At 37.4% G+C, this 27,380-nt stretch overlaps 1 protein-coding gene across 4 annotated transcripts in view; it reads left to right on the top strand.

Moving 5' to 3' along the window:
- Window positions 1-23,023, top strand: part of TRAPPC11 (trafficking protein particle complex 11) — a 39,325-nt gene extending 16,302 nt beyond the window's left edge. For 2 of the 4 annotated variants that reach the window (XM_030563266.1, XM_030563265.1), the window contains exons 12-30: window positions 1,209-1,288; window positions 1,381-1,459; window positions 1,550-1,604; window positions 4,327-4,472; window positions 5,694-5,755; window positions 5,850-5,982; window positions 6,858-6,988; window positions 7,587-7,742; window positions 8,184-8,371; window positions 9,050-9,198; window positions 10,615-10,736; window positions 12,575-12,694; window positions 12,967-13,032; window positions 13,137-13,293; window positions 17,686-17,797; window positions 18,426-18,517; window positions 19,074-19,207; window positions 20,198-20,365; window positions 22,000-23,023. In XM_030563266.1, the coding sequence (XP_030419126.1) occupies window positions 1,209-1,288; window positions 1,381-1,459; window positions 1,550-1,604; window positions 4,327-4,472; window positions 5,694-5,755; window positions 5,850-5,982; window positions 6,858-6,988; window positions 7,587-7,742; window positions 8,184-8,371; window positions 9,050-9,198; window positions 10,615-10,736; window positions 12,575-12,694; window positions 12,967-13,032; window positions 13,137-13,293; window positions 17,686-17,797; window positions 18,426-18,517; window positions 19,074-19,207; window positions 20,198-20,365; window positions 22,000-22,044 (2,195 nt within the window). In that variant the 3' untranslated portion in view covers window positions 22,045-23,023. Of the gene's footprint in view, window positions 1-1,208; window positions 1,289-1,380; window positions 1,460-1,549; window positions 1,605-4,326; window positions 4,473-5,693; window positions 5,756-5,849; window positions 5,983-6,857; window positions 6,989-7,586; window positions 7,743-8,183; window positions 8,372-9,049; window positions 9,199-10,614; window positions 10,737-12,574; window positions 12,695-12,966; window positions 13,033-13,136; window positions 13,294-17,671; window positions 17,798-18,425; window positions 18,518-19,073; window positions 19,208-20,197; window positions 20,366-21,999 lie in introns of those variants that run through there. The other 2 variants (XM_030563267.1, XM_030563268.1) reach the window with 2 other exon arrangements.
- Window positions 23,024-27,380: the final 4,357 nt, after the last annotated feature.

Here is a 27,380-nt window from a genome sequence, read left to right as displayed (position 1 = left end):
GTGATAGTTCTACGGATCATTTTATTCTCCTGGTTGTGGTTATGCATGTGTGTTGATGTTTTGTTTTGTTTTTTTGTTTTGTTGTTAATGTCTTTTCTAAAACCGTGACAAGTATAATGGTCCTAGCTAGATGTGAGAGAGTGAAGTCCCCATATAATATCCACAGAAATGCTCTTGGACTAAAAGTAAGAATCAATAAGAAGATAGACAAGAACCAAAAACTGGGGGCAGAGAGAGAGGCACAAGAAAGACAGGGGCCAGGAGGCCTTAAGGTAAAGAAATCAGGCCTGCAAAAATCCATCCTATTGTAAATAGCACCTCACTGTGGCAGACAAGAACTGCCACTTCCAGCAACACCTTTTCAGGTATCAAAATAGATTTAAAGGGAAAAGCTGAATCACTAGCTGTAAAGTTGGGAAGCCTGTATAGTATATTTTCACCATCCGTGGAACATTGAGTTTATGCACTTTTGAACTGCACACACTGTCAAATTCAACATTTTTCTCTCATTGATCATCTGGATGCACCTTTAGGCATAGCAACTTTTTATGTCCTTAAAACAGACTCCTTCAGGTGTTATCAGTAATAATACAGTGATATCATTTTGAGAATATAATTGGGTGGTTAACTGTGTGATTTAAAATATTGAGTCTTGACTCAAAATTATAAATATCAGTGGAGTTTAAAGTGAATAAAACTTTGTTTCTTACTAAAATGTGCATTCAGGGTTCTGTCTTCCTGCAACAGTTGACAGCCTCATAAATGCATAAAATAAACAGGGAGCAGCATTCCTTACATTGCTTTAAGTGTAGATGTTGTCAACTATTGGTAGAGAAACACAACTGTGAGGTCATTACTTAGAAGCCAGCAAATAATTTGTCTTATATATTTGTAAAATATTAGTATTCTAGCCAATGATCTAGGCATCTTTGAAAAGTCTGTTTTTTAAAACATCTAAGTTCACTTTTAAATTATTAATAAAGTGCTGGTTTGAAAGAACATTTATTCCAAAATTATCTTTGGAGAACTCTGCTGCATTCTCTGTTCTATAAACTTAAACATTCTTTCTCCTAAGAGATGGCAATGTGAAGAATCTAAATATGCCTGAGTTAGAACTCGCTTTATGTACACTTATCTTGTTGTTGTGAAAAAACGGTAATTCCTTTTGGGACTGGACAATTCAATGGACTTTTCATTATCATTTGCAGGCTTTGATCTTTCTGATCCAGAAAAAGAGAAGGTGGGAATTCTAGCCCTGCAACTAAAAGAGAAAAATGTTCCTCACTCTGTAAGTTTATCTTAGAAATAATATCTGTATTTTTCTAACACTTTTTTGAAGTATAAATATTGCTATATCACTACTGCTAATTTGTCTGTTAGGAGCTAATAATCACGTTGCTGAGTAATGCTGTAGCACAGTTCAAGAAATACAAATGTCCAAGGATGAAGAGTCACTTAAGTAAGTATCAATTACCGAACAAATCTCTGAAAATCTTTGCAACAATATTTTAAGTATTGCATTGTAGACATGTCTTTTTGTTCTTTTCAGTGGTTCAGATGGGCGAAGAATATTATTATGCTAAAGATTACACCAAAGCTCTGAAGTAGGTGTTATTTATGAATGATTCCTTTAGTGCATTATTTTTCTCATCTGGAACATAGACCTTATCAATTGTGAGATGGTGTTGGAAATTCATTTAAGAGACTTCAGTTATCTTGATGTGATGCCCATGGAGTTCTGGGAGTGAATTTGAGATTACTAATTCCCGCTTACTTACCCATTGTATGGTCCACTTCAGAAGTTACCCCTGAAAGAGAGAGTAATTCTCAGCCAATGGTCCACAAATAAAAGATTACCCAGTGGGACAAATAGAGCAGCCTAAAATTTGGAATATACTGTGTGATAGTTGCAAAGCGAATTTAATTACTCATACTCCTTTCAGATTCTTTAGCATTCAAGACATAAGAAAAAAAAAGTTAAATCTAAAGCTTAAAAGAAAATTTTCAACATGTTTTGTCTATACTTAATTAAATAATTAGTGAAGGTAGTTATAGCTATTTAATAGGGCTGTCAAGCGATTAAAAAATTAATCGCAATTAATCGCGCTATTTAAACAATAATAGACCATTTATTTAAATATTTTTGCATGTTTTCTACATTTTCAAATATATTGATTTCAGTTACAACACAGAATACAAAGTATACAGTGCTCACTTTATTATTTTTTATTACAAATATTTGCACTGTAAAAAACAAAAGAAATAGTATCCTTCAGTTCACCTAATACAAATATTATTGTGCAATCTCCTCTTTATCAACTTACAAATGTAGAGTTATGTACAAAAAAACCTGCATTCAAAAATAAAATTTAAAACTTTAGAGCCTAGAAGTCCAGTCACTCCTACTTCAGCCAATTGCTCAAACAAGTTTGGTTACAATTTGCAGAAGATAATGCTGCCTGCTTTTTTCTTTAGTGTCACCTGAATGTGAAAACAAGTGTTTGCATGGCACTGATATTTCAGTGCCGTATGCGCTGAAGATTCGTATATACCCTCATGCTTCAACCACCATTCCAGAGGACATGCATCCATGCTGCTGGTGGGTTCTGCTTGATAATGATCCAAAGCAGAGCAGACTAATGCATGTTCATTTCCATCATCTGAGTCAAATCCCACCAGCAGAAGGTTGATTTTTCTTTTTTGGCGGTTCAGATTCTGTAGTTTTAGCATCTGAGTGTTGCTCTTTTAAGACGAGTGTCATCAGCATGGAAGCGCGTACTCTGGAATGGTGGTGGAAGCATGAAGGAGCATACGAATGTTTAGCATATCCGGCATGTAAATACCTTGCAGTGCCGGCTACAAAAGTGCCATACAAATGCCTGTTCTCACTTTCTATTGACATTGTAAATAATAAGGGAGCAGCATGGTCTCATGTAAATGTAAACAAACTTGTTTTTCTTAGTGATTGGCTGAACAAGAAGTACACTCTGAAGTTTTACGTTGTTTTGTTTTTGAGTGCAGTTATGTAACAAAAAATCTACATTTGTAAGTGCACAACAATACTTGTATGAGGTGAATTGAAAAATACTGTTTCTTTTGTTTTTTACAGTGCAAATATTTGTAATAAAAATAAAGTGAGTACTGTACACTTTGTATTGTGTTGTAATAGAAATCAATATATTTGAAAATGTAGAAAAACATCTAAAATATTTAATAAATTTCAATTAGTATAATGTTTAACAGTGCGATTAATTCGTGATTAATTTTTTTGAGGTTAATCATGTGAGTTAACTGCAATTAATCAACAGCCCTACTATTTAATATTAAAGTAAAATACGCAGTTTTTTATTCATTAAAAATAAAACCTGTTAATGCAACGTTTAAGGTTACACAGGTAACAATTTAAAATCCAGGAAACACAAAAGCTGTTGGAAGTTTAGAAGTTCTGGGTGTACTAAAGTTATAAATTTAACTTTTAATCTTGTATGAAATCAGTGTTGTGCATTCAGCTTCTTAATTTTGTTTCTAAGTGCGAGGGATTAATGCCTGTGCTACTTAATGTTAAACATTTTAATACTCCCAGTTAAAGTTGTCAATACAACAGAATGTGATCTTCCGAGAGAGTGGGTTGGATGGGAGTGAGTTTGTCCTATCTTTGCTGCTGCTGCTGCTGCTGCTTGGCTGGAAACAATTTTCTGGAAGGCCTTGTCTACACAAGAAAATTTTTACAAGTTATATTGGTACAATTAATTTCTTTCCAGCTGCTGTTTTTAATTCTGTACTGAATGTTAAGGAAGGCAATCTGAGAACTTTTACTGTTGGTTGGTTTCCTTCCTGATAACTGAGATTGGAGAATCTCTTGTTGGAAGTGTGTGCTTCATTCTAGCAAGACACATACATATTTCTCTGTTGGTTTAAGTTTGTGCAGGAAGTGCCATTTAAAAAACCAAAACAATACTAATTGCAGGTATTACATTTAACATAACGTTTACCATTTTGTGTCTATACAAAGTTAAATACAGTGAAATGAACATCCTTTTTTTTAAAAATAGTACTCACTGTCCAATGGAGATGATGCATCTATTTTACAGAAGGTTCTTGATCCGCTATTAATAATAATAATAATAATAATAATAATAAAAAAAGGAGGTGGGGGGGAAAGCTTTGTCTGAGTCTCTATTGGTAAATCTGTAATTGATTAAGCTTTTTCGGAGACGAAGATGGGTTTGAGTTGGCTTCAGTATTGTTCACAATATAAGGATATCAAGTACATAACCCATAACTTTACTTAATTATACACTTGTTCCACTTTTTTTCCTCTTCCAGGCTGTTGGATTATGTCATGTGTGAATACCGTAGTGAAGGATGGTGGACTCTCCTTACTTCCATATTGACCACAGCTCTCAAATGTTCTTACCTCATGGCACACTTAAAAGATTACATTACTTACTCTCTAGAGCTGTTGGGTAGAGGTATCCTTTAAAGAAGCGTATCTCATGCCTACTAGTTGTTATAGTAATTTTGAGTCTTCAACCTTGGCACAAATCATTGTGCCAATCACATACCTTATATTAGATCAAATGCATGCCAGTGTAAGGGGTGCAATTCCATTGACTTTGGAGTTGAACCATCTTATGCCACAGCTGAATTTGGTCCCATATTTCTGACATAGAACTTGAACATCTTGCTCTTCAGTTTAAGGCACTGTCAAGTTTAGGAGTGAACTGGAGCACACTGTAAAGTTTAAGAGTCAGTTGGGGTTAGAGAAGATGTAATGCATATGATATTCTTAAAATGAGGCCAAAAACTGTATAACTAGAATAGTGCATCGAATACAATATTACAAAGATGTTAACCAGTTGAAAATAAACTTAGTAAAACATAACCATAGACAGAGGCTTACTCCCTTTGTGATAGCCTAGCTAAGACTACTTACTTGGCTCACTCCGACCACACAAAAACAAGCCAGCACAACCTCCTCCAGGATGGGTAAGTGAGAGCTTTAATATTTAAATAAAAGGTATCGATGACCAAATATATAAATGTTACTTTTTAACTCCTAGCCAACTACTGCATGGTAGCTACACTGGAATAATCCAAACTTGATGTGTAGTTTTAGTCTCTTGGATTCATATTAACTTGATCTCATTAACTGTTACCCTATCTTTTCCTGTGCTTCAAGGGACAATGTCCTTCTGCTGTCAATACACTTGTTTTATATCTCTTCTCAGCTGCCATTTTCAGTCTTATCAGAGCCTGTTGCTTCCACTACTACAAAGCATTCTGCTTGTACTTATAAGCAGAAACTACATGAGACCATTGGCAATACTTGGAGAGGAAATTGCTCCCTTCATAGACTATTACGTTATTCTCTTTGGAGTTTTTCCTCCTTGTAAGCTATAAAATACTTCATATACCAGAGTTTGGAAACAGAAGTTTATTTTGCCACAATTGAGTGTCTTCCTATTGGCTGAGGTGAGAATAAGAGGAAAGACAAAATGGATAGAAAATATTAAGTAATGGAATTTGTATTTGGAAATACCAAAGTTCTCAGGAAAGTGTTGCATGGAAGTGGTAGATTTCTGAAGATGAATGCTTTCGGTGTCTTAGTTCAGGGACTAACTTTCTCTTAATGATGAAAGATTGGGATTCTCCTGGTTTTGTAGTTTGCTTTCCTTAATTCTGTTCATTAGCATCCACTTTAAAAGAGGACCAGAAGTCTCGGATAGAAAAGAACCTGATTAAAGTTCTTATGGTAAGCAAGTAGAATTTAGCTTGCTTGAAATGTGTTCAAAGATTTTTCAATATCGGATTAAATCTTTATTTTATAACCTTCTATCTGGGTATAGAATGAGAGCCCAGATCCAGAACCTGATTGTGATGCTTCTGCTGTGAAAGCTTCACAGAAGCTGTGGACTGACCGCATTTCCCTAGCAGGCAGCAATATTTTTACAATAGAAGTTCAAGATTTTGTACCATTTGGTAAGTCGCAAAGCTTTTAAAACATAGTTATGTCCCGATAAATTATACTTTGGTGTTTGTAAATTGCACTCATTTGCTGTAAATGCCACTGAGGAGGAATAAAAATGCAAAACATGTTCTAACTTCCAGCGTTTAGAGCTTGTGGCAACAAATCCATTTCTTCTTTATCTACATCACTGGGGTGGGAGGATGGTGAGAAAATCGAAATTACATTTTTTCCCTTTCTCCTTCTCCCAAATGCGATGTGGATGTAGTTGGTACAAAAACAGTTTGAGAGCCCTGTCTTAGGAAGAATCCTCTGAGCTGCAACTGGCCCACTGAAGGCCTAACATACAATGGAAGAAAGAGAGAGTTCTGCTGAGAGAGGATGCTGTACCTGTGAAACAGAACTCCCCAGGGGCGGAAACAAGGATATGTACTAGCTTAAACCCCACAAATACAAGGGAATATGGGGAAGGCATTAGCAGCTGCATAATTGCAGTGAAAGTGTTCTGCTGAACTTCTGTCCCCTTGTGTCTCCCAAAGCCCTGTGTTAGGTCCCCAGTATTACCTAGCTTCATGTAGGAGGGCAGTATTTTAACCTTGGTATATTTATGAATAGGTGGAACTAAAAGATTGTTCTGTGTAGATGCATCTGACGAAGTGGGTATTCACCCACGAAAGCTCATCCTCCAAAACGTCTGTTAGTCTATAAGGTGCCACAGGACTCTTTGCTGCTTTTACAGATCCAGACTAACACGGCTACCCCTCTGATATCTCTGTAGATGTGTCATGTACAAGGTATACCCAGGAAGTGGGAATTCATGGTGGAGTTCAGTTTTCCAGCTTCACAGTCTTATCAACTTAACGAAGACCTTTTTTGTTTTAAATTTTAGTGCAATGCAAAGCAAAGTTTCTTGCTCCAAGTTTTCACGTTGATGTTCCTGTTGAGTTTGATATTTACTTGAAAGCTGATTGTCCTCATCCAATCAGGTTTTCTAAACTATGTGTCGGCTTCAATAACCAGGTAACTATGTTATATATGTGTGATCATCTGTTGGGGAAGGTTAATTTCTCATAATGGGTCTTATTATAACCTTGCAGCTTCATTATACTTTTCCAGTTTATTGAAAAAGGGACACTTTTCCTTTATTTTTCTGTTAGTGTTTTCTTCTCTGTCAGTCTTCTACTGAGGACTATACTGATTTAATAAAAACATCACTGATTTAGTAGAGACAACAATACAGCTTTTTGTCTCCTTGTGGTACTAATAAAACAACACTTTTGAAATTAAACCTATTTAAAATCATCTAGAATTACAAATAAGACTTTCTATATGTTACATTAACTAGGATAATTGCACTTTAATTACTGCAAAGTGCAATTATTCAGTACTATTGAGACTACTTGTTAGAGGAAACTTTTTATCCTAAATAAACTTGTATCTATCAGTTGCCTAAATACATTAGGTTTATGATCCATAACACTAATTGTTCACTGGTATGACAAGCAGAGAGCTCTAACAGGATTTCAACTTTAGTCCAGTAACACAGATTGTCAACATTCATTATATAGATAATATATTCTCAGCAATAGGATAACTTACTTTTTCTTACTTGCTATAGGAATACAATCAGTACTGTGTAGTAGAAGAAGCATATCAGAAAAGTGACGTTCTGGAATATTCATCCCAGGGACCAGTGTGCCTAGTCCCGGGTAAAACAAGAAAGTTCACTTTCAAATTTGTTGCAAAAAGTGAAGATGTGGGAAAGAAGATTGAGGTTAGTTATCTAGATTCACAGGTTTGGCTCATCAAGCTCAAAATTGCAAGGTTGACTGCAGTTCTTTACTAGTTAGTAATGTCACCATATTGTGTGTATTTAAATATAATTTGTTTTGTAAATAGCATTACAAGATTGGCACCCACCTCAAAAAACTGAGTAGAAAAAGGGGCAGGAGGGAGTGAAAAATACCAAGAGCTTCATATTAAGGGAGTGTGAGTGTGTACACAGAAATATGTCTGCACACATGCATTCCCATACTGCCACAGTTGCTTAAGTGAAACTGCCTGGACTGTAGAGCCAGTGTGTTGAGATTTTAATCTCCTGTGCTGCAAGCAGTTTTAGGGGTATGTATGTAAGTTGTATGTAAAGTGTGTGTGTGCACTGCAAAATGACTGGAGGAGGGGGGAAAAAAGTTGTATTTGAATAAACATGTTTCAGATCACCTCTGTGGATTTAATCCTGGGCACCGAAACTGGCAGATGCGTGATTCTGAATTGGCATGGAGGAGGAGGAGATGCTGCTTCATCTCAAGAAGCGTTGCAGGCAGCTCGCTCCTTCAAACGGCAGCCTAAACTTCCAGATAATGAGGTTCATTGGGACAGTCTGACTATTCAGGCAAACACTATGTAAGTAAAAGTTTAAAATGCATAATGGTGAATATCAAAAATATCTCCCATATGTACTGGATCTTTGTAAAATAAATAAAAACTAAAACGTACATTTTTGAACAAAAATAAGTAGCTCTTAAGGATTTATTTTCCGACTACCTACTGCCCACCCCCTAGTCAGTAATCGTCTTTTTTTAAGAACAGAGCTAGAGTTTACGGAAGAGGTTGATCTCATTTGTCATGGCCCAAAGATAAACCAAACAGGCTTTAGCCCCATTTTATTCATCCTGTCCAATTGTTTTTTCCAGGTAAAATAAACAAGGAAGAGTTATTTACAGCAGTATATAAATACATGGAGGCCTGAAAATGCTATACAAGGAAATAATTTTTAATCTATTTACTAACTGGACATTTTCAGAAGAATTAAATCCTCATTTTCACAACATTTGCTGTTTAATGTGGGATTCTGTATCCCTGGTTTCAGAAATGTGAGCTCCCAACTCTTTAATAGGCTCTGTGCCAGTGTTCTGTGCCACTGATTTTCAGGCATTTCAGAGACTAGTGAAACAGGATATATCTCCCCTGGCGTTCTCATTTGAGCAATAGGCAACTTTAAGCCTAACTAAAATGGACTAAAAATTGAGCCATCCAAGAAATGTGGAGTAACTAACCAGTTTTTTCCTTTTTTCATTAAAGGATCATTTCTAGAGTACCAAATATTTCTGTTCAACTCCAGCATGAACCTCCTGCCCTGACTAATGAAATGTATTGTTTGATTGTGACAGTCCAGTCACATGAGAAGACAGTTGCCAAAGATGTGAAGCTCACGGCAGGTTTAAAACCAGGTATTTATTTCTGTCATGGTAGCATCTTAAGGGGTCCTTTTGTCCTAGTTATGGTACAAAGAGTTAACACAGAGAGCACACAGTCTAAATCTAGGATTCACACAAATCATGATAGGTCAATTAACAGCTAAACAGGATGGGAGTTAAGAGGTGGATAGGAGAACAGTGGAGACAGAGGTGTATGAACAAATGAGTGGTAACAAAGGTCTCATTCGCAGGTATTGCCAGCTTAACCAATACTAGACAGTAGTGTTTTGTGGGCATCTTAAAACCTGACTTTTTTGTTGGAGGGATTTAAAAGAGAATTTTCCCGTGATCTAACAATACTGTAAAGTTACTTTTGACAACAAACAGATGGTAGGTGTTTTTTTTTTTTTAGCTGAGCTGGTAGCAAGTTTCAGTTACAGAATTAGATTTAAAAGTAATGTTTCAAATACACTTGTATTTTTCTGTTGGACAACATGGGACCAATCTTGTCGCATCTGAAATTATGGGACAGGGTAAAAGTTACGTTCTAGGTAGCTTCACATAGTTACATCCTGTTAGTTTGGATTTTGAATTCTTGATGTTATACCTATTGATGCCAGTAGTCGCTGAGAAATACACTTTGCTTTGTATGGATAGCCGCTAAAATGCATTTGTCTGTATATTATAATACAAGATCATGCAGAGTCTAATCCAAAGGCCATAGAAATGGGAGCCTTCCCACTGATCAACTTCATTGACGTTTTTCAATCAGAATCATAATTGAGTGTCTGACACCATATCTATGTGTTCCCCCTTACTCAGAGTCCGAACATTTTATACACAAGGTCATTATGGGCTTGCTGATTATTTAAGAAGAACTATCAAAATTTAACACTTCTGTTATAGGAAAGACTGTTTTCCATGTGACAAGGCATCCATGACATGTGATAGGCTGTGACCTCTGAGATTTTTTCATAACAAGTCATGGTCTTTGTAAACCCAGTCAACCCATAACTGAGCAAGATTCCCATGAATTTTTACTAATTGGGTCTTATATATGTTCAGTGTTTTAAAGTATGGAAGACCTTGTTCATTTAAAATATTGTATTGCAAAATAAAGGATATCTTGTTCACAATTTGACCCGTATGACTATGAATTGTACATTTCCCACCAAGCCCCTTCACCAATTGGCATAGGTTGCTGAAAGGCCATCAACCTGTGTACACAAAAAAAAAAAAAAAAAAAAAATTCTTCTGTGATGCATTCATGTTGTAGTTTTGTGTCTTGCTATTGCTCATTTGGTTGAGGCATATGTCTGGTAGCAGTGGTGATTGTTTATTTGTTTTTTGTGATGCGTACTTTAATATGCATAAATAGTGGCCGCTTGCCACGGTGATAAATTAACAGGATAATTATGTGAGTATAAAAACAGTATATTTGTATTCTAGGGCAAGATGCCAATCTGACTCAGAAAACTCATGTGACCCTTAATGGAACAGAAATCTGTGATGATTCTTATCCTGCATTACTTCCTGATATCCCTGTAGGAGATTTACAACCAGGAGAAAAGGTGAATTTTAATTACTGCCCCCACTCCAATTAGGAAAATGTTTAATAGCTAAACTGAAAATGAACATTGGCTAGTAAAAATACTTTCATACAGATATCAGAAGGACCAGAATTTAGTTTCAGATGTGATGATGCCTAGTATCTGGGCTTCTATCTAATGTAGCAGTTGTTTTATTCAAGGGATGAGTCTTTGACTTCCTTACGTTTTAGTTCTATGGGCTAGTTCGATGGAATGGGGTTGAGGGCTATGTGTGATACTAAGAGTGAAGAGATCTCATTAATATAATTCAAGGAGGCTGATCTGGACTGTGAATCCTTTAACACAGTTATCTCAACTGTGTATTTGACAGACAGAAGATTTTTTTATTACTGCCTTAGTGTTAAGTTTAAGTACCTGAGCATGCTGAAGAGTCTCTCAGAATTGTCAAGGTGGTTGGCACAGAGTGGACATTAGAGGGATTTCATATTGTGATATAAAGCTAAAGAGAAGGAAAGGGATAAAAGAAATGCTCAATTTTCATTCACCGCTTTGAAAGAAGAGAATGAATTCAGGATGCACTAGTTCTTCTGGTTGTGGGTTGACTTTGATGTGCTACATATCATTTAGGAGATGGCAAATATTAAAGAATAACACTATCTTCTGTAAGTGAACATTGGAAGTTTTGTAGGCTGTACTAATAATTTAACAGCCTGAGTGCTAAATCTTATAAGGATACAGAGTTGAGTAACACATACTGGCTTTTAATTTTTTTTTTTATGGAAGTGATGGTAGGAAGGGAGAAGGATTGGGTTCATGAAATGAACAGCAGTTAATGTCTGCTACAAAGAGTAATTGTCTTTCTACATTTCTCTACAGAGCAATACTGTAAAACTCATGTGGTTCAAACTAGGACTGTCAAGCAGTTTAAAAAAAATTAATTGCATTTAATTGAGCGATTAAACAAATAATAGCATGTCATTTATTTAAATATTGTTGGATGTTTTTGACATTTTCAAATATATTGATTTCAGTTACAACACAGAATACAAAGTGTACAGTGCCCACTTTTTATTTATTTTTGATTAGAAGTATTTGCACTGTTAAAAAAAAAAAGAAATAGTATTTTTCAATTCACCTAATACAAGTACTGTAGTGCAGTCTCTTTATCATGAAAGTTGAACTTACAAATATAGAATTATGTACCAAAAAAAGCATTAAAAAAATAAAACAATGAAAATTTTAAGAGCCTGCAAGTCCACTCAGTCCTACTTTTTGTTCAGCCCATTCACCTCATACAATACTGTAGTGCAATCTCTTTGTCGTGAAAGTGCAACTTACAAATGTAGAATTTTTTTGTTACATAACTCCACTCAAAAACAAAACAATGTAAAACTTCAGAGCCTACAAGTTCACTCCGTCCTACTTCTTGTTCAGCCAATCACACAGACAAACAAGTTTGTTGACATTTGCAGGAGATAACGCTGCCTGCTTATTGTTTACAATGTCTCTAGAAAGTGAGAACAGGTATTTGCATGGCACTTTTGTAGCCAGCGCTGCAAGATATTTATATGCCAGATGTGCTAAACATTGTTATGGTAAATGACACCTAGTAATGGCTCCAGCCTACTAGTGTAAATAGCAGGAGAACATCTAGTGGAATGGCCGGAGTTATGCTATTCTTGTATTGGTGTCACACTTTATGCTGCCAGTAGCCAGTGCTGAAGACAAGCAATTGTTGTCCATTATGGTTCCCCTAGTCTGTGTTAACTGAGGTACACTAAACGGGTGAAAGGGCAGCTCTGGACTTGCTGGTTGCATTTTGAGTACTATTTAACTAATTTTATCTTTATATTTTACAGCTGGAAAAAGCAGTATACATTCGTTGTGGAACAGTTGGTACCAGGATGTTTCTGGTTTATGTTTCCTATTTAATCAGTACTACAGTTGAGGACAAAGAGATAATCTGCAAGTGTCACAGGGTATGATCTGTTGAGTTCAGCAGTTTGGAATGACTCTTCATTTCATGTTAGTTCATATATGAAATGATTAAGGGATTTGGATTACTCGTGTGTGATTTTAAGAACGAGCCTAATTTCAATGGTGCTCACAGTCTGCCCATCCCGCAGGGGAGGGCCAAAGCAGATGATGCTCTGGAGAGGGCTGGGGCCGGTGATGATGAATTCAGTTGCCTGTAATCTGATGTCAATATCTAGATTTGAAATTTAATACAATCTTTTCCCCCTCCATGCAGGATGAAACTGTAACTATAGAAACTGTATTTCCCTTTGATGTTGCTGTTAAATTTGTTTCTTCAAAGGTATGTGTTTTGAAAATTGATTGACGTATCTTAGAATCATGAAAATCTGAGTAAACAAATGTGACCAGTAAAATATTGATGCATTCTTTCTCTTCTCTTGGTAGTTCGAACACTTAGACAGAGTCTTTGCAGACATACCCTTTTTACTGATGACAGACATTCTGAGTGCTTCACCGTGGGCTCTGACTATTATAAATAGCCAGCTACAACTTTCAGCTTCCATGGTACCAGTAGACCAACTGGAATCTTATGTGGAGAATGGTGAGAATTTAGATTATTATTGCTTCTTAAATAAGATATTTTGAGGAGAATGGAGTGGGAATTGGGAAGAAATACATTTTAATACCTTATTGATACATTCATTTGGAGTTTCTCTAAATTATTTGAAGCAATGTTAGCACTTTGAGCTGAACTCACAAAGGGGGAAAAAAATTAAAGGTGAAACTTAGTTTGTACCCTGTTCAGCTGTTCCTAGTTATTTGACATGGAGAAGCATGGAAAGGTCTAATTTAGACAGTGGCAGATCTGAACTGGAATAGAGACCAATACAGAGTGTGAGTTAGGTAGCATTTTGCTTAGCACAGCTTTCTGAAAGTGGTTGTGGTGACTGAATTCTCACTACTATATAAATTCTAAAATTTTATGAGTTTCTAAAATTGCTGGAAATTTCTTAATCTTCTAAAAATCTTATTTGTTGAAAGGTAACATTAATATGGGAAATATAAAGCAGTTTCTTCAAAGATGAGTATTGCTATATGGAACCACCCTCAAGTTTTGTACAGCTGTCATTCTTGTTACATGAGCCAAATGAATTGACTGTGACCAACACTCTTTCTGTGTTCAGGAGCTATTTACAAAGAGAGAGAAAACTGTCTCTGGTTCTGCTGAATATCTCAGGCACCAAATAGGGCATGAACTAAATTGACTTGTTTTTAAAATGAGCTAAAAATATCTACCAAAAAAATCCATATAAACTTCTTTCTCCTCTCTAAATGTTAGTAAAATGGAAATAAAAGGTCAGTAGCCAAAATCAGATCTCAAGTGAAGCACCAGAGAGCACAGCCTCTTAATCAGCCATTCACGAGAAAAAGCATTTGACAATTTTTGGCTTTCATGTACTACATACGGCTTTTGAAATGTGCATACTGTGCCTCTATAGAATGAAATTTAAACAAGTCCATACATAGGATTACACACACAGGCATGAAATAGCGTATGAATCTATTCTGACTAGCCTCGGAAGAACATGCAAGAAGTTTCTCCATCCTGTATTGAATACTGCCTTATTAGTTAGAATATCTTGTAGTTAAACAATAATATTCTCCATCCTTCTGAGACAGAGAGATAAACTGAGGATTGTACAGTAGTCAAAATCTTTGACTGCAGTTTTTGTTGGGAAAACATTGATTTTGTGGAATCGATTGTGTTCCACAAGAACATGCCAGTTCTGCTGAAACTTTCACCAGAAATCAGGCTGGCATGCCAGCCCATCTGCCAACTAGTTTCCCAGGTTCCCTGCGCAGCCCACTTGGCTAGCTACTGGAGAGCAGTGGCTTCCATATTCACAGCTCAGCCAGGACTCCCTGTCTGGCTCCCTTTCCTGGGCTCTCTGGCTCCCAAGGTAGTTCAGGGAGCCAGCTTCCCTGGAAGCGTGGCAGCCCTGGCTCCTGTGGCTTTTTATTTTATTTTAAAATTATATACTCTAAGTAGCTGCAGTTTTTAGTACCCTGAATGATGTCGGTCTTTGAACAAGAAGATACAATATGCGCTCTAAATAGCAGTAGCTGTTAATAATTTAAAAAATAACACAACTAAATTTTTAAAAACGGTTTAAAAATAAAATAGCCAATTCTTTTTTAATTTTGGTTAGAAACTTCCAAAATAAACAGATTTGATTTTTTTTTTCCCCAAAACAATTTACTTTCTGCAGCAAATGTCAAAATTTCTACTTTAGGTTCTAAAACCGAACAAAAACATTTTAAATTTTGGGAATTTACAACAGAAGAGAACTCCTGAGTCTGAATCAGCTGTACTGTGCAGTTTACTCTTTTGAATGTGACCTTGGAGATTCTGTCTGCTCTGTGTGGATATTAGATATTCCATGGTTCTGTTCAGAAGGTTCTCTATCATCTGTCAAATCATCATATTTCTATGGTCCTGTCATAGGGCAGGGCTTCTCCCTAGCTTACAAGCACATATTGCCATGCCCAGTCTCCTTTAAGATGGTTTATTTTCTTAAAACAAACAGTCTTTTTACTCACTCCTTTGCTTCAAACTTCAGGGTCACTCGTCCCAGGGACTTCTGGTACTCCTGGCAGCTTTCCAGTCTTAGGCCATGTCTGTACTACAAACTTATGTTGACACAAGTTACGTTGCTATAAAGCTGCTGCAGTTAGTGTGTTGCTTGTGTGTATGTATGCTTGGCGTGTTGTGTCAGCGGTATGCGTACTCACCAGGTGTTCTTGTATCAATGCACAGTGTGGTGCATCATGGATAGGTATCCCAGTATGCAACCTGCAACCATCTAGCACGCAGTCTTTTGGGAAGTCTTCTCGATGCATGGTGAGGCTGAAAGGAGTTGCGCTGGGGTGACTGGGAGCATGGGGTCCAATTCCCAGTTTGCAACTGTCTCCATATTCCTATTGTCATCTGTATCCCATAATTTTCATGCTTTTTTTTTTCAAAATCAGACAAACTCGTGGGGCCCTCCTCACTCTTTGCTGTCGCCAACAGAAGCATGGCGCTTGCACAGCTCAGCACTGTTGTCATGAGCATTGAAACACAGGGCACATGATCCTGCAGTATTTGCAGAGCTGCAAGAACCACCAAATCATTGGGGAACATAATGATTTCTTGTAGAACAGATTGCTGTAGAATTTAGCAAGAACCAACTCAGGGTTGTTGGTGGCATTCACAGAGTAGCTGCAGATGATGAAACACCACTTCTGAGCCTCAGAAGCAAGCACTGACTAGTGAGATTGCATCGTTACGCAGGTTTGGGATGACAAGCAATGGCTGCAGAACTTTCAGATGCTTATGGCAACATTCCTGGGTCTATGGGCTGAGCTTGTCCTAGTTCTCCAGTGCAGGGACCGAAAACAAGAGCTGTGTTGACAGTGGAGAACAAGTGGTGATTTTGTACTGTGGAAACTTGAAACACCAGACTGATTCTAGACTGACCAGTAGCAATTTGGAGTTGGGAAATCCACTGTGGGTGCCACTGTCATGCAAGTGTGCAGGGCCAGTAATCGCTTTCTACATGGGACTGTGATCCTCAGCAATGTAAAGGACATAGTGGATAGATTTGCCGCAGTTGGGTTCACGAGCTGCAGTGGAGCAATAGATGGCATGCATATCCCTGTTTTGACACAAAATTAACTTGCCACAGAATATATCAATATAAAGGTCTACTTTTCTATGGTAATGCAAGCATTGGTGGATCTCCAGAGACACTTCACCAACGTCTGTGTGGGCTGGGCTGGGAAGGTACATGAGGCTCACATCTTTAAGAACACAGGACTGTTCAGAAAGCTGCAAGGAGGAACATTTTCTCAACTAACAGATGGCTGTTGAGAATGTTGAAATGCCAGGATCACTATTGGCATTTCAACATTCCCAGTAGTAATCTGAAGCCTACCTGTTGCTCGCCACCAGCCACCTCGACAGCACCAAGGAACAATTCAACTACCAGCTCAGCAGGTGCAGAATGACAGTTGAATGTTTTTTGGACGACTGATGGGACACTGGCATTGTTTATGCACAAGATTGGACCTCAGTGAGAAAAATATCCCAATGGTAATAGCCGCCTGCTGTGTCCTGCGTAATATTTGTGAGGCCAAGGGGGAAACCTTTCAACGAGTTGGAAGTCTGTGATTCTTGGGCAGTAGAGTTCACAATGGTGACAATACAGTCAGCGTGGGGTATAGTAGGAAAGCTGCTGGAGGACTGTTAGGGTTGACATAGGTAATGCAGTGTCTGTGTGCTGTGTTGACCTCCGTACATTAACCTTGGTGCAGTGCTGCTCTGGGAGGTTGTGTTACTGTGTCGGCATAAGAGGCCACTTACCTCAGTGGGAGACAAATTTAAGTGTAGACACGTTCACAACTAGGTTGATGCAAGGCAGCTTACCTCACCCTAACTTTGTAGAATAGACTAGGCTTTAGTTAGCTCTGCTCCCTTCCTGGAGCTTACCGGAGCACCTGGCCTCTTGCACCAGGGACCCACCACCAGAGTTACCTCCACTCCACTGTCTTCCCTTCTCCAGGCACAGCCAGTCTCCGTCATTCTTTCATACCCCTCTCATTTCCTGCCCTTTATAGGTCCAGGTGTAGCCCAGCCCCTTTTAATTGGTGGATTGGGCTTACTTGCTCTGTGCAGGGGAACTGGGCCCAGCTCTACTCACAGGGACCAAGGACCACATGACAGGCCCCATTACTGAGCACCTCATTATTTCTAATGTTTTCGTGTACAGTTTGTGAATTAATTGGGGATCCCTCAGACTGTGTATATATTGCATATATACAATACCTTTATTCCTAAAATTTATATATAATCTGTATGTATTACTAACTTTAGTTTTTCAGCTCTGGATCATTTCTGTGCTAATATTCAGTGTGTCTTTTACTTTAAAATTAAACAGAACATTGCTGATAGTTGTTTTGCAGACAGGCGAGAGTGCCAGTGAATGCTTTTGCCTACGGTGTCCATCAGTTACAAATGTTCAAGGCGGAGTGGCTACCGGACGTTATGTAATCTCCTGGAAGAGGTAGGGATTCCTTGTCTGGTTTTTTAAAGCAGTTCATGACTTTTTTTTTTTTTAGGGTGCGGGTGGTCGGGAGGATATATTTTGCTTTTTCTTCTTCCCTTACTAATCCTCACAGTGGAATCATCTTGGGTGAAAGCAGTAGGAATCATTTTCTTTTAAAATGTGCGTACTGCTGAAATTGCATCTAAATGGTGATATTTATTATTAAGTTTTCAACTGTGTGATATCCTACACTAATTCTTAAGTTTTCTAAAGCCAAGGAGTACTTCACATGTAGAGAGGGGAGGAAGAAAGACAAGTTAAAGAACACTCCAGCTGTATAAAAAGTACTGTTTTAAAAAAATTAATGAACCTAATATTTTTTCCACCTCAATCACAGGTTTCTGTATGTGGGTTTGTTGTTAGATTCGTCATTATAAGATACATCTGTCTTCTCTAGATTTTAAGATTTTAGATGTTTTTACAATATTATTGTAATAAAAACATTAAGATAAGACTTTTCTCCTTTTTTAACTGTTGGGATTGCTGTAAATATTGCTTGTTAGTTTGCTGCTTGATCCCAATATTCTTTTGGCTTAGTCAGGAATATAAATGCAGTCTACATGTGTTGTGTTATTTCCTCTGATAGGAGTTCAGCTGTTGAAAGTGTACCCGTTGTTTGTACTGTGATCACTCTACCACATGTGATTGTAGAAAGCATCCCACTCCATGTTAATGCAGGTAATATTAACATGCATGGAATATTTTTAGCCCTGGGCTGCATGCATGGAATGTTCACTCAAGGCTGTGAAACCCCAGAAGTACATCTTAGAGCAGAATTTGGTCCATAGGAACACATTTATCCTTACAGCCACAGACTTGAGATTACCATATTTCTCCTGTAAGAAGAGGGCTGGAGGGAAAAGCCCCGCCCATGCAGTATCTGCGTGTTCTCTAGTCATTCTAACCCATGCTTGTATTGCTTCTTTGCCCCCGCAATTAGTGCAGATTAGTGATATTGTGATACATAGAACTAGTCTTGTAACAGTAATTTCTGATATCTTTCAATGCTTTCTAATTAGAGCTGATAGTTCTATTTGAAAACTTATAACATATTTTCATAATTTTTGTTCCTGAAACATCTGATCAGCTGTACTATAGATATTGAGTTTTGTGCCAGCTTTTGCAAACCTTTCTACTTTTATTGAGTCAGACTTTGTTTTTGTATGTGAAACCAAGACATTTATTTACATATCAGGTTATGTAACCTTTATATTCATTCCCTTTGTCTCCAAAGATCTGCCATCATTTGGTCGAGTAAGAGAATCCTTACCTGTCAGATATCACCTGCAAAACAAGACCAGTTTAGTCCAGGATGTGGAAATATCTGTGGAACCAAGCGATGCCTTCATGTTTTCTGGTCTTAAACAGGTACAGATTGTCCTCTTTGTCACTACTGCGTAATGATACGTTTCATATCACTGTTAAACTATTCTAATAGACTTCAACATACTCTCTAGATTAGTGGTTTTCAACCTTTTTTCGTTTGTGGACTCCTAAAAAAAAAAAAAAAATTTCTAATGGAGATGTGGATCCCTTTGGAAATCTTAGACATAGTCTTTGGACCCAAGTTTTGGAAACCACTTTTCTGTGGTAACAACAATCTTTTGCAGACCCCTTAGATATAGTCTGCAGATCCCCCACAGTCCATGGACCACAGGTTGAAAACCACTGCTTTAGATTATATAAATTGTATTTAAAAACTAAATGTTTTTAATGTAACTTTATGTAAAACAGGAAAAGAAATATTAAAAACAAATAAATTTGTAACTATATTCAGAACAAATCTGTCTCCCAGCTCAGTTAAATTTCTGTCTACCAAAACAAGGCTTGGGAAATTTACATCTTTTTTTCTCTCACTTTGAATCAAGTGATGTAGAGAGAAACACAGTACACTGTAACAAATATGGGCTACCCTAAGTGAATGGTAGACTCTCAAATGTTACCTTGTGATAGTAAGCTCATAGGCTATCAACTCTGCTATAGTCCGATCAAATTACCCTAGAGTTATTTAGTAAATACTCATCCTTAAGACATGGTGAACTGAAGAATGAGCAATATATCTGGAGGAAAATGTACGTCCAAAGCTGCTCTCTTTTTTTTTTTTTAATACTAAGATGACTTATTTTCAGTCCTAGGAGTGTCTAGTTATGTCTTTCTGGATAGGCTAAGGAAATTCATGTTGATCATATGATACAGTGTGTGCAGTTGGGTAGAAAAGAGAGTTGTAATATTTTGAATAACGTTTTTTAGTCAAACCGATTAAAGAGAATATTTAAGAGAATTATTTTTAACTTTGGAGTGTGCAAATGTTTAATATATGTAAACAGCTTTCTTTCCTGGAATTATTTATGATTTTAGATGCGATTGCGAATCCTTCCTGGCACACAGCAGGACATGTTATATAACTTCTACCCTCTCATGGCTGGATATCAGCAGTTACCATCTCTTAATATCATCTTGCTGCGGATTCCAAACTTCACTAATCAGTTGCTCAGACGATTCATACCAACGCACATTTTTGTAAAGGTAAGGTTCCAATGGAGGCTTTTGGCCTCTTTATAACGAATGAATTCTTTGAGAATTTACTTGGGATTTATTTTTCTTTTGAGAACTGCAACCCCATCTTTACTCTTAGCAGATTAACTGAATGGACCGTTAACTAGAGAGCAGGCTTGTCTGCTTTAAGACGCACAGGCACCATGCTGTGTGTACATGGAGACCATGGACTTCACTGGGGCTCTGTGTGGGTGCAGCAATCTGCTTAGGCACTACACAATGCTGGACTGGGCTCTATATGAGCAATAGTCACTTTGCTCTTAAAACCATCCAGAATTACTTTACTGTTATCCTCCTGGTCACAGGATATTATCCATTTTTCTGACCATTTGGATAATATCTTGTGACTAGAAGGATAATAGTCATTCAATTTAAAGCGTCAGTTAAAATTCTGTCTGCATTTGAGTATTGGTGGAACTGTACTTGGTTACAATATTTCCAAGTTTTCATTTATTATCTGCCACCCCATCTTATATTTATATTACTCAGGTGAGAATTGATTGCAGAAAGTGAAGTGCTGGTGTTCATAATGTGATGGGTTTTGTGGGGTTCCAGAATATTTCTGAATCTGTTACTATCTGAACTATTTCATGTTCTAAGCGCACATGAAATTTATTATACTAGACTTTTTCAACAATGTTGCAGCTACTCAGATATTATGAAAACTTTATGATTGAAAATTGCATTTCATCCCATCATACCAAACAGGTGTCATGCAATCTTTCTGGTCCTTTCCCACTTATTTTAAAGCCTTTTACCCAAAACAGTGCTAGCTAGCTAGCCTTGTGTCTGTCTGTCCTTTACAGAATCCTTTCCTATTGGAGCATAAGCAGTGAGTGAGAGGCCTGAAGTGTTCTTTTGTGTCTTTCTGAGAGAGGCTTGTTCCAACATCTATAATCCTCTCTCTGTTCCCTGCAAACAGTCTTTGCATTCCTCACTTTTACTGCAGCTAAGAGGGCTGAGTGGAATTTATTATTTATACACACTGTCAATCAATGTCTCTCCTAGATCAGTCATCAAAACTTGCTGTTAGATCAACACAAACTTCTGCTCCCCCCCCCCAGGGAAAGGAGATCTGAGCATTTACAAGAGAACCTCTCTAGGTTTTTAATTCCTTTCTTCTCTTCTTTGGGGTTATCAGAATCCCAGTATTCTTTCTTGTATGCTCCTTTGCACATCCATGCTTTTCCTCTTAAAATATTCCTTTTCCCAAGGGACCCCACTTCAAACTTACCCTAGAACCTTCTGGGGCTGTTCCTGCTTCATGCATGTATTTATCATCAGCATCATTATCAATGGAACATCTGTATTGCAGTAGTACCCAGAGAGTCTAATCAGGGTCAGACCCTATGCTAGGTGCTATACAAACATCTATAAAGAGATGGCTCCTGCCCTGAAGAGCTTATGGAGGCGGTTGGGAGAGTTAGAAGACTTGAATGTAGATAACATCACAATATTTTGTGCTGCCATTAGAAATACCTTGAAGCTAGGAAAGATACAGCCCTGTTTAGACATTGTAACATCCTGTTCATTTATGATGATGTTGTTAGATGAATTTCATAACTATATATAATCTTTATACTGACTCTTCTTTTTCTTTAAAGCCACAAGGTCGACAAGCTGATGATACTTCTATTGCAGCTGCATAACTGCAGACATGGACTTATGCACTAGATGAAAATGGGATGTTGCACAGAATGTATAAAATATTGCTCTTTGAACCATAGCTTTGATCAAACTTTACGAATTAAACTTTTATTTTTGAATTACAGTTATGACCGCTATCAGCAGAACTAATGTTTAAACATTTAGTTTTTCATAAACTTTCACTAATGAATATATGGAATAAGTTGGTGCTCTGTTTAACATGAACATTCTTTCTCTTGAAGTTAATTTCATGAATCTTAAATGTTTTTAAGTAGTAGTATTATATGGAATGTCTTGAGAATGAAGATGAAGAAAACATGTTCACTTGCCCAAAAAAGAGGAGTGCCACTTTCTTCATTAATGATGGTTTGAGGTGCAATGTCTGTACTTTTTGTTATCAGGATTTACAGCATTTGAAAGTGATCGTATCTGATAGAAACTTATTTTTTTGCCATTTATATTCAGAGGGTAGAACAGTATGCAGTAGCCTGGACTCTCAGATCTATAAATGACTTACTACTACAAATGGATCTGTTGGTATTCAGTGGCTTTCTAATGCTTTCAGCAGAGGCATTAATTTAAAAGGCTCTCTTTGTACCAGGTGAGCTGTACTTCAAAACGTTTTACTCAGTAGTGTCTAGTCAGTAAAATCTGGAGTCTTTGTGAGTAGCTTCATTAATTAGAGTTGTACCATCCAACATTAACTTGAAATGGTTTGAATTGTTAAAAATGCACTACTTCCAGGACAAAAACGTTTTGACAGTATTCTGGTATGTCAGTTTAGAGGTACATCCTTGTGTAGCTTCACAAGCTGGTATTTAAAATATTCACAATAAATCATGTAAATAAAAATTGTGTTGTGAAATCTTCCATTGTTTAACTTTCTAAATAGTTAAATTAAACAACTGAATTTTGATCTCCTGGAAATTATGGTATTTATTGTCCAAGTGAAGTTATATTAAATGACTTATTGTAACTGAATATTTGTGAAACTGAGCTGAATGTGTTCATTTCCCAACTATATTGATTTGTATGTAATGGATAACTGTCCAGTGTGGTCCAGTGGCTTAGTGGATAAGATTCTGGACTTGATTCTCTTTTTTATGTCTGCCTTCAGCATCGTTTAGGGCAGAGGTTCCCAAACGTTTCTTATTGCATACCTCCTCCAGATCTATGAGCTGCCCCGCATATCCCTACCCTTTTCATCTCTGATATCGTGTGTTCTACTTAACTACCTATCTTTAGCCATCTGTCCATATTTCACTGTTATGTACAGATATAGTTAGAGTGTGACCTATACAACTGGGTTGGGGGGGATCCCTGACAGAGTTCTGAGTTCAATTAGGCTTGACAGTTGCTGGGCAACTGAACCTGCACTGTACAATGATTGGAGGTGAGGGCTCTGTACAGTCAGTGCTCTGTATATCAGTGTTCTCATTGCTATGTCTTGAAGTAAAATTAACTACCGTATTTTGGAGAACAAGTTCCCACACAGCTGTAAAGCTCATCTGAGTAGACTATTATGAAAATGCAATACAGAAAGTAAGTAATAAATAAAAGTCACCGATACACAACTTCTCCTACATACCACCCCTCCCCCCAAAATGCCTCTCATACCCCCACGAGTACCACAGTTTGGGAACTCCTGCATTAGTCAGACAGAAACTATAGTGAAGCCAGTAAAAGTTCTTACTTGTAAGGACTTCAGGGTCTAGCCCTAGATGGCTGATTTTAGAGTGGCAGTAGGCTCTTGAAGGAAGTTGTATACCACCCACTTCTCAGAGCTGATATAACATTTCTGTGGCACATGCAGCTGGAGGGAGGTTGTTGGTTATTGGCATGAAGGAAAAGAGGGCTGCAAACCCTATTGCTCTCTTTCATTCTTCTCTCCCCGATGATTTCAGTTGCGTTTTATCCTGTAGTCAAATAGGGAGAGTTAAAACGCCTATTCGGGTGGCTGGTATCCAGCATTTGCCCCCACAGATGCACCTTTCTACATTTTTTAAAATAGAAGTTAAACATATTTTCCCCTCTTGGCTTGTCCTTGGCTTCCAACAAAATTTTTTGTTCAATCTGCAGTTCAGATTTAAAGAAACTGCGCTGAGGCGTCTATGCTATGCGACTTTTTCTGAAAGTGTTCATACAACTATAAAATAGAGAACTGCGATAGAATGTTACATGGGAACATGGGTAATAGTAAATTATGATGACTTGTATCCTTTTGAAAGTATACAGGGTGTTTAAACACCTCTCAATTCCAACAACTTGAGACAAGTCTAGGAACAATGCAAATTACCATCTCTTATAAAATCAAACAAATTAGGAAGGGTGTATTGAAGATCAAAAGTACAATTTATAATCAATATTCTATAGCTAACAGTAATAAACTAACCAGAAATGTAAACTTGTAATATACATGGAGTAGGAAAAACTACCCAAGAATTGTATTTCCCTACCCATTGTTCATATTTTTTATTCTTTTCTCTCTGCCTCATCTTCCTCTTCCCTTCCCCAAAGTTATCACTTTGGTTTCAGCTTGATTTTATTCAGACTAAACACCACAGAGCAGGGCTCTTGTTTTATTTGCTACAAAAATAAGAGCAAACAAAATTATTCAGCATGGGCGAACAGCCACAGTAAGGATACCTAGATGATTAAAGGTGACTGTTACTGAGTCATGGGACTCTACAATGCTGAAGGCTGGGGGAGGGAGTAGGGATTATAGACACCCACACCCCATAAGAGCCTTTGAGAATTATTGTATACACAAGGTGCCATTGTCATAGATTCCAAGGCCAGAAGGGACCATTGTCATCATCCCGTCTGATCTCCTGTATAACACAGGCCCTAGAATTTCCCCAAAATAATTCCTACAGCAGCTCTTGTAGAAAACCATCAAAATTTTGATTTAAAAATGGTCAGTGATGGAGAATCCACCACAACCCTTGGTAAATTGTTCCAATGGTTAATTACTCTGTTAAAAATTTACCTTATTTCCAGTCTGAATTTGTCTTGGTTCAGCTTCCAGCCTTTGAATTGTGTTATGCCTTTCTCTGTAAGATTAAAAACCCATTATTAAATATCTGTTCCCTATGTAGGCACTTATAGACTGTAATCAAGTCACCCCTTATCCTTTGTTATGCTACATCAATTAAGGTCTTTCAGTTTTTTCACTTTAAGGGCAGGTTTTCTAATCTTTTAAGCCTTCTCATGGCTCTTCTCTGCACCCTCTCCAAGGTACCAACATGCTTCTTGCACTGTGTACACTAGAACTAGACACAGTATTCCAGCAGTGGTCACACCAGTGCCATATATATAGAGAGATGTAAAATAACCACTCTGCTGCTACTCAAGATTCCCCTATTTATGCATCTCAGGGTCACATTAGTTCTTTTGGCCACAGCATCACACTGGGAGCTTATGTTCAGATGACTATCCATGACCCTGAAATCCTTTTCTGTGTCACTGCTTCCCAGGATAGAGTCCTCCACCTGTGAGTATTGCCTATATTCTTTTGTTCCTAGATACATACATTTACATTTACCCATATTAAAACCTATATTGTATGTTTGCCCAGTTTACCAAAGTCAGCTTTTATGATTTCTTCTGGAATGAGGCTGAATATATATAAAACAGATATATATCCACTGAATATATCTTTTAAATTGGAACCTGCTATAAGTTACATGTAACATCAAAGGGAAATAAGCTACTTTTAAAAAGCACTTTTATCAAAGTAATTTTCCACATGCAGTCATAAGCATAAAATTGTGTAAGTTTATACAGGGTCTACTTGGGCTACATGTTAAAACTCCCACTTTATGCAGATCAAAGTTGATATCAATTTAGGAGATGAATTGCATGTTTTAGTGGTGGTTACTGCTTTCAAGTGGAGTTGCTTCCTGGTCACTTAGCTGTCCTCTCCTTGCTTTGTTACAAGATGAGATTGCATAGGCCAAAAGAGGTGGATTCAGCTAGCTGCAAGAGTGGAAAAGGGGAATTCAAAAATCGGAGAGCAGGCCGTGCTTACAGGTGTTGCCTGTTGTTATGGGAGATGTGATGTTCCAATAATTCATCAGTTTCACGCTGTGGTCTGGGTAGACAAGTGAGGCCAAATTAAAGGGAAGGCAGGAGGCTAGAAAAACACCATTTCTTTATAGAAATTTTCCAAAGAGGGAAAAAAATAATTTTTTTTGCTTTCCTACTTCCACGGAAACAATGAAACCCAACTACTTCAGTGCAGTACATGTTTCCTAAAAGGTACAAGGTGGATGAGAATGCCTGCAGCACAGCATTTTTCAACAACCTACTGCACCTGATGTGTACATAATGGATAGAAACACTTGGAAGCCTGTAATTGAAATGTTGAGTTACCCAATGTTTATTTTTATGCAGTGCCCTCGCCATGGCATCTGCCTGCTGTCACAGTAGCTTAGACGATGTGGAAGTAATCTCAGTGGCAGACCTCAACCAGTCTAGGTTCAGAAGGTCTGTGACAATCATTCCCAAAGTCTTTTTAAATAGACATCCTATGCACTGTGCCCTAAGCTCTCCAGAGTCTCCTTCCTGCTTCTCCGCTTGACCCAGGGCAGTTAACAAAGAATGAGTTCCAATTGGTGCCTTTTAAGCACTGAATGACTTTACTAAAATGATGAAACACCTTAAATACCCAAACAATACTTTTTAAAAAGTCCATTTATTCCTCTTGTTTCCATTTCTTAAGTAGGCATTTTAATCCAGTCACATACCAATATTTACATAGAAACCTTAGCTTTCTGTATAGATCCCTGCCAGTGTGGAGCTGTTTTCTTTTGTTTTAAATGCTAATAAAGTCACGTTAGACTACATTAATGTTATAGTGAATGTTCTGTTACATACTGTATGCTGCTAAATATTGGATATTTCAATACTTCATAAAAAAAGGGAAAAGAGTTACGTTTCTGTATGTCCTATACCCTCTGCACAGGGTTTTGTCATCAGAGTTTTCCTGATTTGTAGAGTAGTAGGAAGCTTGAAATTTCATCATTTTGTGTCCTATGGTAAAATAAAAACAGAATAACTCCATTTCCTTTTGCTAGAAAGCTTGGGCAAGATAACATAAGCCTCTGTAGTGACCTGCAAATAGATATGTAGCCCAAAATAAATATGTGGGACACTGAGAAGCAGCTAGAGAAAAAAATTTAGGATCTCAACTTTAACTATAGCTTCATTATCAATCATACTGTAATACATATATCTGTGTAAAAGGCACAATATTATATTTAAATAATGACATGGTGGGAGAGGAAGTGATTAATCCAGGGAGGGTTATAGATGTTAAAAAAGCTAATGGTTTTGG

This window comes from Gopherus evgoodei, chromosome 5, assembly GCF_007399415.2.
Source record: "Gopherus evgoodei ecotype Sinaloan lineage chromosome 5, rGopEvg1_v1.p, whole genome shotgun sequence".
Taxonomy (NCBI): domain Eukaryota; kingdom Metazoa; phylum Chordata; order Testudines; family Testudinidae; genus Gopherus; species Gopherus evgoodei.
The sequence above is the reverse complement of the archived record's forward strand: the minus strand, read 5'-3'. Positions and strand labels throughout refer to the sequence as shown.